General features: G+C 37.4%; 1 protein-coding gene across 1 annotated transcript in view; it reads left to right on the top strand.

Annotated features, from left to right (window-relative positions):
* DHX15 (DEAH-box helicase 15) overlaps nt 1–15,067 on the top strand; it is a 53,973-nt gene that overhangs the window by 17,886 nt on the left and 21,020 nt on the right. The window contains exons 4-5 of the mRNA NM_001098018.1: nt 9,069–9,228; nt 10,783–11,001. Of these exons, the coding sequence (NP_001091487.1) occupies nt 9,069–9,228; nt 10,783–11,001 (379 nt within the window). The remainder of the gene's footprint in view (nt 1–9,068; nt 9,229–10,782; nt 11,002–15,067) is intronic.

Here is a 15,067-nt window from a genome sequence, read left to right as displayed (position 1 = left end):
GAAACACATACCAAATGTATTTTGGCTGTTTGCCAAAATAAAGCTGTATGCTTAGGCTGCTGATCTTCAGCATGTAAGTTAATAACTAGGAGGCTATGTATTTGATAAATAAGATGTGATGTTTTCTGTTTGGCTTTTTTTAAGTGTTGGAATTGCATTAAAACATTTTAGATTCCACATTATTCAGAATACCATATGGCACCTTTCCATATGACTGTTCACATTTGATGGTTTGTACTCATTGTAGCCAATATAATGCTACATAGTGTTGTGGCTATAGTAAGATTAGTGTTATTCATAAGGGGTAATGCTTTTGCTGAGAATGTCAAATTAAACTTCAACCTATATAAATCTTTATTCCTTTACAAATGAAAGGAGCATTATGTTTATTAAGGAGCTATGTCAGTGTCGTTGACTCTTTCCTGACTTGATAGAGGAGGTATGCTGTGAAGCAATTAAGGTAGTTTGAATGTCACATGAATTGTATAGATGATTTCACAAAAGAGGAAGTACTTCATTTGAGCTGAGAAGGATGGCGAGACCTAGATAGGCAAGTTAACTAGGTGGATAAGTTGGATTTTAAGTAGAGTAGACATTCTCATGCTGCTTTGGTTTATAGCATGCTTAATGTCAGGAGTTTTTCATGGCACTCTAGGCCTAAAGAAATAACTCAAAATTTTAATAAGAATTTACGTTCTAACAATCTAATAGTCCATTAAACAAATGTTGGACATTGAAAGAAAAAGCTCAGTAATTGATTTCATTCTTATTCACCATTATTTATTAATGGATGTCTTTGCTATTGGAACACAGCAGTTTCTTACACTTTCGAATCAGATTGGATGCTGCCACCTTTATTTTTCTACACAGTAATGTAAACCTAGATTGTGCTAGGGAATTGTATGTGAGCTGTGTAAGTTAGAGGTGAGTCCGGAAATAGCCAGATCACTTGAAAGAGGTGTGTTAGTTGCTCAGTCGTGTCCAGCTCTTTGTGACCCCATGGACTGTAGTCCACCAGGCTCTGTCCATGAGATTCTCCAGGCAAAAGAATACTGGAGTGGATTGCCATTCCCTTCTTTAGGGATCTTCCCAATCCAGGGATTGAACCCAGGTCTCCCACGTGGCAGGCAGATTCTTTTCCGTCTGAGCCACCAGGGAAGCCCTCTGAAAGAGGTAAAAAAAACTTTATTTTTTAAACTGATTTGTATATATACTTAAAATACATGATCAACTCTTTGTACCCATGTCATATGGAAGTACTAATTGACACAAGAAAACAGTTGTTTTGATGGATGAAGGTCATTTGATGAGTTTTATCAGTAGCTGTTCAGTAAGTATAATAGCTTTCACTCTAAACATGTTTAAAAATTGTTGGCTTTTTGGGGGATGATCAACCATTTCATCAGAGAAGGCATTGGCACCCCACTCCAGTACTCTTGCCTGGAAAATCCCATGGACGGAGGAGCCTGGTAGGCTGCAGTCCGTGGGGTCTCTAAGAGTCGAACACGGCTGAGCGACTTCCCTTTCAGTTTTCACTTTCATGCATTGGAGAAGGAAATGGCAACCCACTCCAGTGTTCTTGCCTGGAGAATCCCAGGGAACGGCGGAGGCTCGTGGGCTGCCATCTATGGGGTCGCACAGAGTTGGACACGACTGAAGTGACTTAGATCAGCAGCAGCAGCAACCATTTCATAGTGTTGATATTGTGAAGGATGGGTAGGGTATTTAGACTCATCATATTTGGTGGTGAAAAGAACAATATTTTATAAAATCACTATATATGGTTTTGTCTTCTAATATTATCCCTGATAAATGCAAGCTGTTTTAGCTTTGTCATTTGTTCCTTACTGTTGTCATTCAGAGAAGTATTCTGCTGATAGGGGCTTTGAACAAAAAGTAAGTTACATGTAGAAAATTGCATTAAGTACTACTTTTGGTCATGGTCTCTTTCAGAAGTCTTGATCCATTATAAGTTAGAAGAAATTACCACACACAAACCTGTTTGTGTAGGCGTTTTATCGTAGGTAGCTTTTCTTTAATAGAGACGTCACTTAACTGGATTGTAATGGATTAGTCTAAAAACTTAATGGTAAATAGAAATTTTATGTGAACTTTAAACATTTTATTTTAACCTAAAACTTAACACATTCATTTATCAATCTCTTAGTGTAGAACCAACACCATTTCCTTGAGTATGAGCCCTTTGTAGTTCTATTACTTAGTAAAATGTCTAGTTGTTAAAGTGAGATTAAACTGAGACACTTGCAAAATACACAGGTGTTGCTTTTCTTGAATTTTAAGAGTTCAGTCTTCTGGAATTCCTTTTTCACTCTTCTATAGTTATCTCACATTTGATGGTTTTTTTGTGATTTATCTTTTTCAAGCTTTTCTGAAGCATATAACTTAGGATACATACATACAACTCTTTTCTACCCTAAAAGGTTATCACTGTGTAACATAAGATGATATTGGCCTAGTTGGTAGGGACAGAAGTGTGGTTATATTCTAATATGTTTGTAGAGTAAGATTGATTTTCCCAAGGATTCATTCATTAGGTTAGTTAAGAGTGTAGTGTGCAGTTCTGCTATATTGAATACTTACCAAGTGCCAGACAGTTGGTGCATTTAGGTGGTTTATATATATTGTTTTATTTAATTTGAACGATAGCCACCGTATTCTTATTTTTCAAATGGAGCATTAGAGGAAGTTGAACTTAGAACACCAGTAAGAAAGCAGGGACTTGACCAAGGTTTGTCTCGCAAAAAGCATATGTCCTGAATCACTGTATATGCTGTTATTTCTCTCTCATTCTTCAGCTCCATAGAATTATTTATGTGTAAGTATTTGTAAGGTAGTAAATCTAATTACTTAGGTTTTACTAGATCTGTGAAATAGATACCAGGAATTTCTTTTGGTCATGCTGAACGAATTTTGGATCCTCTAGAAACAGTTTTGATTTATCTGCATGTTTAGTCATGCCAGAATAAAGCCTATACTTTGAAAGGTAACCAAAACCCTAACAGGATTGGAATAGCAGCACACAACTAGGATTTTCAGAACATATTAAACTTCAGCTTTAATAGTAGGGCTGGTTCAAGACATATGGCTGCTAATTTCACTTATATTTTCCCTGGAGATTGTTCTAGAACAGTGTAAAGTTTTTTCATTCATTTTAATGAGGGAATAGTTTAATTCCTTAGATGGACATTCAGAATTTACAGCTTCTTTTATTAAAATCAGTTGGTGTCCTTAGTATTCTCTTATAATCTTGTACACGCATTTTTTCACACATGTTCAGGTGAGTATATCTGTGAAATGAGTTTGTTAAAAATGAAACTGGTTGGGTCAGAGGGTGAGTTGGAATTTTATTAGCTGTTGCCATATTTTAGCTACTCTGACTAAGGGATGAGCAAATGAGTATCTGTTTCTATGGCCTTGCCAACACTTCGTTGTGGAACATGTTTATCTTTGTCTATATTGTAAGTTAAAAAGTGAAATCTCAGTATGATTTTAATTTGCATTTATCTTTTATATGAAATTGAGCATCTTTACATGTACTTATGAGCCATTTGTATTTCTTTTTGGAATCTAAGATGCTTCTGTCAGCTTTCCAGACATATTGCTACCTGGTTGACAGTCATTTTTATGGTGCTGTTTTAAAATGCATATCTTAAACAAGGTCCTACTGTATAACACAGAGAACTATGTTCAGTATCCTGTGGTAAACCATAATGGAGAATATATATTTTAAAAATATATGTAAGTGAATCTCTTTACTATGCAGCAGAAATAAACATAACATTATAAATCAGCTATGTGTCTGTCAGTCTCTCATTCGTGTCTGACTCTTTGCGATCCCATGGACTGTAGCCTGCAAGGCTCCTCTGTTTATGAGATTCTCCAGGCAAGAATACTGGAGTGGGAAAGTATTTCCTTCTTCAGGAGATCTTCCCGATCCAGGGATTGAACCTGGGTCTTCTGCAGTGCAGGCAGATGCTTTTACCATCTCAGCTCCTGTAGTTCAGTTCAGTTCAGTCACTCAGTCGTGTCTGACTCTTTGAGACCCTATGAACCGCAGCATGCCAGGCCTCCCTGTCCATCACCAACTCCCGGAGATTACCCAAACGCATGTCCATTGAGTCAGTGATGCCATCTAACCATCTCATCCTCTGTCGTCCCCATCTCCTCCTGCCTTCAATCTTTCCCAACATCGGGGTCTTTTCAAATGAGTCAGCTCTGCGCATCAGGTGGCCAAAATATTGGACTTTCAGCTTCAACATCAGTCCTTCAATGAATACCCAGGACTGATCTCCTTTAGGGTGGACTGGTTGGATGTCCTTGCAGTCCAAGGGACTCTCAAGAGTCTTCTCCAACACCACAGTTCAAAAGCATCCATTCTCCTGTGCTCGGCTTTCTTTATACTCCAACTCTCACATCCATATATGACTACTGGAAAAACCATAGCCTTGACTAGACAGACCTTTGTTGAGAAAGTAATGTCTCTGCTTTTTAATATGCTGTCTAGGTTGATTATAACTTTCCTTCCGAGGAGTAAGCGTCTTTTAATTTCATGGCTGCAATCACCATCTGCAGTGATTTTGGAGCCCCAAAAAATAAAGTCAGCCACTGTTTCCACTGTTTCCTCATCTATTTGCTATGAAGTGATGAGCTCTGAGGGAAGCCCTAAATTGACTATACCTCAATTTAAAAGATCATGAGTGGAAAAAATAATAATTTTAAAAATACCATTGCAGTTTCAGACAATGAAGTTTAAGTCATTGCAACTAGGCTCAAACACATCTTTATTAATAAATTTTTGCCCACGAGAAGTAAGTTTGTTTATTCCTGTAGTATAAAAAAAAATCCATGCTTCAACTCTTGGAAGGCACTTTTTGCCTCCCTGCTGTGGGAGCATTTTCCCTGCAAAGAGTTGTCGAGATGCTTGAAGAAGTACTGGTTGGTTGGTGAGAGGTTAGGTGAATATGGCGGATGAGGCAAGACTTCATAGACCAATTTGTTCAACTTCTGAACTGTTGGTTGTGCAACGTGCGTGCAGTCGTGCGTTGTGGCAAAGAATTTAGCCTTTTCTGTTGACTAATAGTTGCAGGCATTGCAGTTTTCAGTGCATCTCATTTTGAGTTGCCAAGCATACTTCTCAGACGTAATGGTATCTCAGGATTCCATGAAGGCTGTAGTGGATCAGATGGGCAGAGACCAAACAGTGGCCATGACCTTTTTTGGTACAAATTTGGCTTTGGGAAATTTCAGCGCTTTGAAGCAAATTTCAGCGCTTTGAAGCTGCTTCTTGGTCTAACCACTGAGCTAGTCATTGGTGGTTGTAGTATAAAATCCACTTTTTGTTGCATGTCACAATACGATTGAGAAATGGTTCACTGTTGTTGCATAGAATAAGAGAAGACAACACTTCAGAACAATTTTTTTGATTTGTGGTCAGCTCATGAGGTACCCATTTACTGAGCTTTTTCAGCAAACCTTTCCAGTTTGCTTCAAATGCTGAACGACCATAGAATGGTCGTAGTTGAGTTCTTCGACAGCTTCTCGTGTAGTTATGAGAGGATCAGCTTCAGTGATTACTCTCATTTGGTCGTTGTCAACTTCTGATGGCCGGCCACTGTGCTCCTTGTCTTCAAGGCCTCGTCTCCTGTGCAAAACTACTTGAACCACTACTGCATTATACGTTCTTCAGTGGTTCTGAGTGAAACACATTGTTGATGTTGCAAGTTGTCTTTGCAGCTTTACAACCCATTTTGTACTTGAATAAAAAATTGCTCGAATTTGCTTTTTGTCTAACTTCATTTCTGTAGTCTTAAGTAAATAAAAAATAAACAGCAGGTAATAAGTCAGATGGTAAAGAATCTGCCTGCAGTGCAGGAAACTCGGGTTGGATACCTGGGTCAGGAAGGTCCCCTGGAAAAGGGAATGGCTTCTTGCCTAGAGAAATCCATGGATGGGAGAGCCTGGTGTGCAGTTGTTAATGGGGTCACAGAGTGTCACGACTGAGTGACTAACACTTTTCCGCAGCTTAGCAAGCATCAAAATGTGAAAACGTGAAAGCAAACACAGGTTGCTATCTATGCAAATTTTTTGATCAAGTAGATCCCAAATGAAGCCAGTTCTGTATTTCTAACAAGTTCCTAGATGATACTGATGACTTTTTAAGCTAGTATTTTCCCAAGACAGTTGGAGAAACATTGTGGATAATAGGATACCCAGTAAAATGTAGAGTTTGGCTGCCCTGGGAAATTTTGGCTACTAGTCCATTACTAAAACTTCAAAATTATGTAATTACAGCTTATTATTGTGACACCCTATTTTTATGGCTCACCCCTTAGTCTGGGTAAATATTGAATTGCTACTGTGGAAGGTAGTAAAACTTGATCTAGGTAAAAGAAAATAGTTAGGGTCTTTGTAGGGCTATCAGAACCTGGTTCTGCCTTTTTTGTCAGGTTACTTTGGTTTTTGGGGAAGGGGTTTATCATATATCTAGCAAATCATCAGGTGATAGCTTTCTACGTTTTTTTTCTGGGCTTGTTAAAAATTTTTCTTCGTTGTGCACGAGAGCTTTCTAGTTGTGAGTGAGGGCTAAGCTACTCTTTGTTGCAGTGCTCTGGCTTCTCATTGCAGCTGCTTCTCGTTGTGGATTAAGGGCTCTAGGGTGTTCAGGCTTCAGTAGTTGCAGGTTTGCGGCTCTGGAGCACAGGCTCACTAGTTGTGCTTGGGTTTATTTGCCCCTGGGCATGTTGGAATCTTCCCGGACCAGAAATCAAACTTGTGTTTCCTGCATTGGCAGGTGAATTCTCAATCTTTGGACCACCAGGGAAGTCGTGGGACTTTGAGGAGAGTATGTCAGTGTCTGAGGGGCCTGGGATTGGGAATTGGTATACTGATGCCTAGTCTTAGCAGGCTATTCCACTGATTTTAAAGCCCTGGAAAAGTTAACTGCTAATACTCCCTGGGAAAGCAGCAAATTTAACTATGTTAATTCTGATTGGATTCTAGAATCTGGAAGTCTGAGGATTTGGGTTTAGTTGACCATTTAACTTGGTACAGGTGATAATGCATAATTGTTAATAAAGAGCGAATAATAGTTCATTAATTATAACTGTAAGCTGCCATTTGTAATCGTTACCTTCTCAGAAAAATAATGAGTATTTGGGTCAGCTCGGCTTTTAGATGCCATCATCACATTGTGGTGGTCTGAAGCTTGTTGAGGAAAGATCAAAATAAAGGGGTATTGTTTTTTAAAGGGGTTTTCAAGTGAAAGTTTGATACTTAGTGACTTTTTAATCACAATTTAATATGTAACAGAATGCATTTTACAGTCTTTTGAGGGTATTACAGGTGGAAGTTAGATGGTTGTCAGTGATTGAACTTGATCTAGCTGTACATATCGTCACTTCACATAAGTAATACATATTTCTGGAACTACATATGTTGAGTTCGTTAATTACAGTATTTTCAAAAATAACTACACTAAAATTCCGTGTTGAATTGAGTAGGCTTGGAAACTGAGCAACAGGGTATAAATTTGATAGTGTTTAAGCAGATATTGTTCAAAGAGTGACCAATCCATGTTTTTTGCCTTGCAAAGCAAAAGAGTATTGTTGAAACTAAGGAAATTATCCACAAGTAGATGAAACTGTATTAATGTTTTGCTACTGAGATAATGTGCAAAAGGACTGCCGAGCTTGTGTCAGTAATACCTGCACGCAGGAGAAATTACCAAGTGTCCTCATAGATCAAGATATTTCAAAACATCTAGAGACTAGAGTAGCTGATTCATGCACTGTGGTTAAGGCATTGAGTCATAGTTTAATTGGCTCTGTTTTTGCTTTCATGGTCTTCATATAAAATAATTTTGCAGGTAGTGCTGTGCCAGTGTCAAGAATGTGATTGTTGCCTTTTTAAAATAGGACCAAAGAAGAAAGAAGCATAAAATATATCAAGTAAAGATGTATTTCTTTGCTAAAAGTCTTAATCTACAACTAAGTTTAGGCAGAATAAAGAGAAGGCTTCACTTGGGTTGTACACTGTCATTTTGTTGAACTTGGTGCTTCAACAGATGGTTTTGGCTAAAAATACAAAGTTGGTCCTTGAAAGATTAGATTAATTTGTGAAAAATAGAGCCAGAATAGTGAAGTCATAAATGATGACTTCAGATTTTTATACTTGTTTAATTATGTAAATAAAACCATGGATTTGTATTTAACTGAATGGCCTGTGACTTCAGCATTTGCAAGCAGACTTCATTTTGTCCAAGTGCCAAATGCAGGATGTTTTGTATTAGTGACAGTAGCAGCCAGAAGGGAACAGACAGGAGATTCACTGACCCATACAAATTATTCCTCACACCACCTTTCATCTGAGTGCCTGGATTCTCTCAAACCATCCCTAAACCTAGTTTTCCTCTTTGGTTCATTGATACAGATAATGCTGTATGCCTTGTCTTTCCGTAATTCATCAGCATTTCCACAGCGTAATGTTGCTCCTCATTTCATGCATGTATTCCTTTTTCTGATTCTTTACCATCATTTTATTGAATTAGATGGGACTGAGGAAAAAAAGATGGTAGACTCATGCTGTCTCAGCCCTTTTGAACCTATTAGCTTAAGTGGGAAGTTAGTGAAGTTTTAAAGAAATAACAAGTTTAGTGCTGTAATGTGATAAAGCAATTTAAAATGGTTTCTTGGTTTTGTTTTTGCAAGTTGAATATTTTAAATTTTATTTTGTTTTTAAGAAATTTATTTAAGTGACCATTTTCACTTTGGCATTTGTGTGAAATGTGTTTAATTCTGTCATCAGATTAACATTGTTTCTCAGTGCATTTTGGTATTACAGTCTCATTTGACGGAATTTGATAATGTATAACTTGTTTGATACATTCAATAAAACGTTTTTATGGAAGCTTAATTTTGTAATTGATTATGAAATAATAACATTTGTTTTGAACAAGGGTTAATTTATATTTATCTGATGTCTTTGCATTTCATATTTATGTCTTAAACTTTAAACGCACTAAATAACCAACATGTTATTTGTCAATATAGGTATATGACTGATGGGATGCTACTTCGTGAAGCAATGAATGACCCTCTCTTGGAGCGTTATGGTGTAATAATTCTTGATGAGGCTCATGAAAGGACATTGGCTACAGATATTCTCATGGGTGTTCTGAAGGAGGTTGTTAGACAGAGATCAGATTTAAAGGTGAATTAGTTTATTTGTTTGGTTCTTTAAAAATCCTATATGTGAATATATATATATATTTAAAAGGGAGTACATGCTGATCACTACAACTACAAAAATAATCACCTATAAAAGCAAATATGGAGAGTACCAGCAGTGGTTTATACTTTTTTTTAATTTTTCTTGCTGTCTTTGTTTTAGATTTTAAATGTACTTCTTCTTAGTAATATGTTTATAATCATTTCATTATATAGTCCATCCAGTTTTTTGTTTCATTTTAAATGATTTTATGTCATGGTGTTTTTGAACCTTGTGCTCACCCTGCCTTTTATTCAGTACAGGGGATACCTTCATTAAGGATCAAATCTCTGTTCTTGTCCTAACACAAACTCACTCATTCTAACTCATAATGCTGGAGAGTGGAATAACTGTATCCAGAACATACTGCTCCTCAGAAATGCCTTCCCTTAACCTAGGGTCTTGGTTCTTCCCTCTCCCACCCCTGCCTGCCATCCGTTGTACCATTTAAACCCTGGCCAGTGTTACTGTATTGATAAGGGCTTAAAACTGACTGACTGTGTGGACATTGTTGTCTCCCAAATTTTCTGAAGTTCCCTTTTTGCATTGTATGTGTGCAGTTCATTGGAACTTAGTATTGAGTGTTATTGTATGTGTTACAGAGGTTTGTACACTGGGGAGAAAGATTCTGGGTCTTAAAAGAATTGATACTGAGTTTGTTTGACTATAAAATTAAATGTATACTTTAAAGAATATATTTGAATAACTATGAGTACTATTACTGGTTAAACATTATGAGCTATTGAAATTTCGAGGGAGGAACTCAAAGTAGAAATTAAGAACTCTATAGTGGAATGTTTAATGGGAGAGCTTTCTATTTAATGGGTTTTGTCATGTGTAATTTAAATAAAGAGAGGATGACCACACAGTCATGCAGCCGGCACCTGAACAACCTTTTGTTGCTGTGGCTTTTTTGGTAGTATAGAAAACCTCTGTTTGTTTTAGAAAATTTTCTGAAGAACTTATGCTTAGTAAAGATGATTTGGAAGAATGGAGAAATATTTGTACCACTGATTTATTTTATTTTATTTTTTGCTTCTTTATTTTTCCCTGTGTGCAAGGTTGTCATTTTTTTTTAATAGCATAGTAGCAATCATATTACATATTGATGTCTTATATCAATTCCTTTTATGTAATTTTATAAACTTTGGTTGTTAAGGTGTTGCTTCATGAAAACATATGGTAGTTTATTTATGAAGAGTGAAAGTGTTAGTTGCTTAGTCATGTCTTGACTTTTTGTGACCCCATAGACTAGCCCGCCTTGCTCCTCTGTCCTTGAAATTCTCCAGGAAACAACACTGGAGTGGGTAGCCCTTCTTTTCTCCAGGGGATCTTACTGACCCAGGGACAGAACCACAATCTCCTGCATTGCAGGCCAATTCTTTACTCTCTGAGCCACTAGAGACACCGTAGTTGATATATATGGAGCAGTAAACATTACTCGTCTCTTTACAATCTTTGAAGACAGCTTCAAATAATTTACTGTTTTCTTTTCAGGTTATAGTTATGAGTGCTACTCTGGATGCAGGAAAATTCCAGATTTACTTTGATAACTGTCCTCTCTTAACCATTCCTGGACGTACACATCCTGTTGAGATCTTTTATACTCCCGAACCAGAGAGAGATTATCTTGAAGCGGCCATTCGAACCGTGATCCAAATTCATATGTGTGAAGAGGAAGAAGGAGATCTGCTACTTTTCTTAACTGGTCAAGAGGTATTGTCATTATTTGCTTCCTTATTTATATTATTTCTATTAGACAACAATTTAAAACTTAAGAACCCAACATATATTAACCATGTATTTCTCATCCCAATGTCTATAAAGTTTTTCTTCAGCATGATTGTATTTATATGTGAAGTATATAACTCCCTTTATCTATGTACTCTAGGAATATACCCTTTTATGCCGTTAGCCTTTGTGTTCTAGTTGATATCCTGAGAATATTAAATGCTTTTAGAATTTCAAGATTTAGCAGTTTTAATCTCAACTTTGGAGAGACCTGAGTGGCAAGTGGTTTTGTGCTAATTTGCCATTCTGCTGAGGCATGAATGAAATCTGGTTACTCTAGGCAGTAATTTAGTTTGTAAGGGAATTTGGGTAACTCAGGTGCCCATCTACCATCAAAACAAGTGTTTGTGTTTTGTTTTTGTCTTCTTGCATGTGTCTATTGAGAATTGGAAGGAATTGCTGAAATTCTTTAGACTTTACATCATTTTTAAAATAGGAATTTTACTCTCACATGCAGCATTTTCTAAACTCATTTCTATCAGGATGTTTACAGGTGTGCTATGAAATTGTTGATGGCTTAAGTAAGCTCAGTGAGTTATCTGGGTGAAATAAATTCTTTTAGAGGTTTTCTGAAAGTTTGTCATTTGTTTTAATAGGCTTTGTGAATTTTCTACAGTGTCCTTCTCAAACTAATATACATGCCAGTCATTTGGAAATCTTGCAGATTTTTATTTGCTAGGTCAGGTGTAGGGTCTGATCTAAGAGTGTGTTCTGAGTAAGTGTCTAGAACAGTGCTACTCCATTAGAACTTCCTTTACATCTGGAAATGTTTTTATATCTATAGTGTTCAATATAGTTGTTGCTGTTCAGTTGTTCAATCATGTCTGATTCTTTGCAACCCATTGGAATGCAGCACACCAGTCTTCTCTATCCTTTACTATCTCCCTGAGTTTGCTCAAACTCATGTCCATTGAGTCAATGATGCCATCCAACCATCTCATCCTCTGTTGCCCCCCTCTCCTGCTCTCAAGTCTTTTGCAAGCATTAGGGTCTTTTCCAATGACTTAGCTCCTCTTCATATCAGGAGGCCAAAGTTGGAGCTTCAGCATCAGCCCTTCCAGTGAAAATTGAGGATTGATTTCCTTTAGGATTGACTCGTTTGGTCTCCTTGCAGTCCAAGGGACTCTTAAGAGTCTTCTCCAACACCACAGTTCAAAAGCATCAATTCTTTGGCACTCAGCTTTCTTTATACTCCCAACTCTCACATCCATACATGACTAGTGGAAAAACTATAGCTTTGACTAGATGGACCTTTGTCAGCAAAGTAATGTCTCTGCTTTTTAGTATGCTGTCTAGGTTTGTCATAGCTTTTCTTCCAAGGAGCAAGCATTTTTTAATTTCATGGCTGTAGTCACCATCTGCAGTGATTTTGGAGTCCCCCAAAATAAAGTCTGTCACTGTTTTCATGGTTTCCCCATCTATTTGCCATGAAGTGATGAAACCAGATGCCACACTATTAGTTTTTGTAGCCACAACAATATAATGGACTTGAATATTTGCATTGCAGCTAGTGAGAGGAGGAACTAAAATTTAATTTTATAGAAGTTTAATTAATTTAGTTACATGTGTTTGACCGCCTTGTTTTAGTTTTTGTGTGGTCTGCTAGTTAAGAACTGTTTTTACATATTTTAAGGGTTTACATGAAAACAAAGAATGTGCTTCAGAGGTGGTATATGGATGCAAAGCCTAAAAAATTTTGGCCCTTTATAGTAAGAAATCTGATCCCTGCTCTAGAACATTTTTTTCTCAAGTGTGGTCAGTGGATTGCCTGCCTTGGTAGGGGAATTTGTTAAAGCAAGTTCTTGGCCCTGTTTCAGGCTTGCTGAAACAGATGAAATTTACAGATGAAATACTGTAAGAATCTGCATCCTTGCTGCTGCTGCTGCTAAGTCGCTTCAGTCGTGTCCAACTGTGTGCGACCCCATAGGCGGCAGCCCACCAGGCTCCCCCATCCCTGGGATTCTCCAGGCAAGAACACTGGAGTGGGTTGCCATTCATTTCCTTTCCCAATGCATGAAAGTGAAAAGTGAAAGTGAAGCTGCTCAGTCATGTCAGCAGTCCCATGGACTGGAGCCTACCAGGGTCCTCCATCCATGGGGTTTTCCAGGCAAGAGTACTGGAGTGGGGTACCATTGCCTTCTCTGCATCCTTAACAAGCTCTAAAGGCCATTTTTCTGTTCCCTTAGGTTAAAAGTCACTGTTCCAGGTGAATGTTTTAGCTATTTTAATGCCCGTGGTACATTAGTGACACCACCCTAAATAATATAGTGAGAAATTGCCCTAGTTCTTTAACATAATCAAAATCAGTGGTCTGCTGTGTGACCGCCTAACCTCCAGGAGAATGTGAACTGTAACTAGTGTTCAAATTCTACAGGGATGCTTGATATATAATATTTAATTAAATATGGTTGCATTAAGAACTATAATTGTTTAGTAATTTTTTTATCCTTGCATTTTTTTTTCCAGTACTATTTCTGTTTTTTCCAGCACTATTTATGTTGTGAAGTGAAGTTGCTCAGTCGTGTCCGACTCTTTGCGACCCCTTGGACTGTAGCCTACCAGGCTCCTCGGTCCATGGGATTTTCCAGGCAATAGTACTAGAGTGGATTGCCATTTCCTTCTCCAGGGGATCTTCCTGACCCAGGGATTGAACCCAGGTCTCCCGCATTGTAGACAGAGGCTTAACCGTCTGAGCCACCAGGGAAGTCCTTATTTATGTTGTAGGCTGATTAATTCTTTGCTGTGGGAACCCCATGCATAGTAGGGTGCTTATTGTGTCTCTGGCCTTTACCCATTAGATGTAGATATACTCCTCCAGTTTGCAAACATTCCCAGTAAAGAATCATACTTGTTCTTTTGGGAAATACAGTGTGTTGCAAATTAACTTTTACAGATAAACCTCTGTATAAGTCTGTGTATGCATTTTGAATGGAAGAATTTTTTTATATTTTGCAGTGTTGAGGCATTTGTGTTCATTTTGTTCTTTGGTGTCTGGTCCCTAGTTTCTCATTTTCTCTAGAATGAGTAGCATGTTTTTTTTAAACGGCTGTTCAAAATAATCATCATGTTTAGATAGTCAAGCACATTAGAATTCTATAAGAAATATCAGATGGCCTTCTGTTGGGGACCTGAAATGCTTTTCTGTGAGTTGAATTTCTGTGGCTGATACTTTGGCAGCTCTCCCACAGCTGGGGAACGGAAAGGAATAAGCTCCAATTATCTCATGTATCCTGTTGAATTTTTAAGTTTCTTTTATACGACTAGCTAGTCTTGAGGAATTTGAAGACCTTTGAGGAGAAAGTAGCAATTCTACTATTTTCCTCATGTCTGTGAGCCTGTTATTTTTATTTGGTCAGTTAAGTGATAGATTTTGGGAGTTCTGTACCCCATCTCCATAAATTTGAATAGTACCCATAAAATTTATCTATCTCAAAACTTAAAGATGACAACCATATTACCATTTTAACCATGTAAACAATAGTGTTTCTATAGTCCCTTGAATTAATTTGGGAGGGGAAAGACCAGTTTTAATTAGTGAAGGTTTGGAAAACGTGAATGTTGATTTTTTCGTTGTTGTTAATCTGTTAAACCAGGTGTTCCTAGTAGAACTCCCTAGAGGAGCTGTGCTACCAAGTTTGGTAACACTGATTGTAATTAAAATATGAATGGTTTTAAGTAAATACTTGAAGATGTTGAACTCTTCATTCTTTAAGCAATACATTCTTTCATCTTTAATTTCATTGAGTGAAATTAGTCTTTTCAACATGTAGGAGTTTAGATTCTTTAGTAGGGTCTAAATTAATTTGCTAATATATATATTGATGCTTTTGGAGCTGAAAGTCTTGCTCAATTCAGAAACTCTTGAACTTGTCTCAGTTCATGACTAAGCAGAAGATTGCATTGTGCTGATGAATGTCAATGAGCTTTCTGGTCTTTCGAACTGTCAGTGTTGATTCTGAAAGTTCAGTTAAATTTAGGGAAAATTTTGTTG

Source organism: Bos taurus, chromosome 6 (assembly GCF_002263795.3).
Source record: "Bos taurus isolate L1 Dominette 01449 registration number 42190680 breed Hereford chromosome 6, ARS-UCD2.0, whole genome shotgun sequence".
In the NCBI taxonomy this organism is placed as follows: domain Eukaryota; kingdom Metazoa; phylum Chordata; class Mammalia; order Artiodactyla; family Bovidae; genus Bos; species Bos taurus.
Note: the sequence above shows the minus strand (reverse complement) of the source record. Positions and strands in the feature narration are given on the sequence as shown.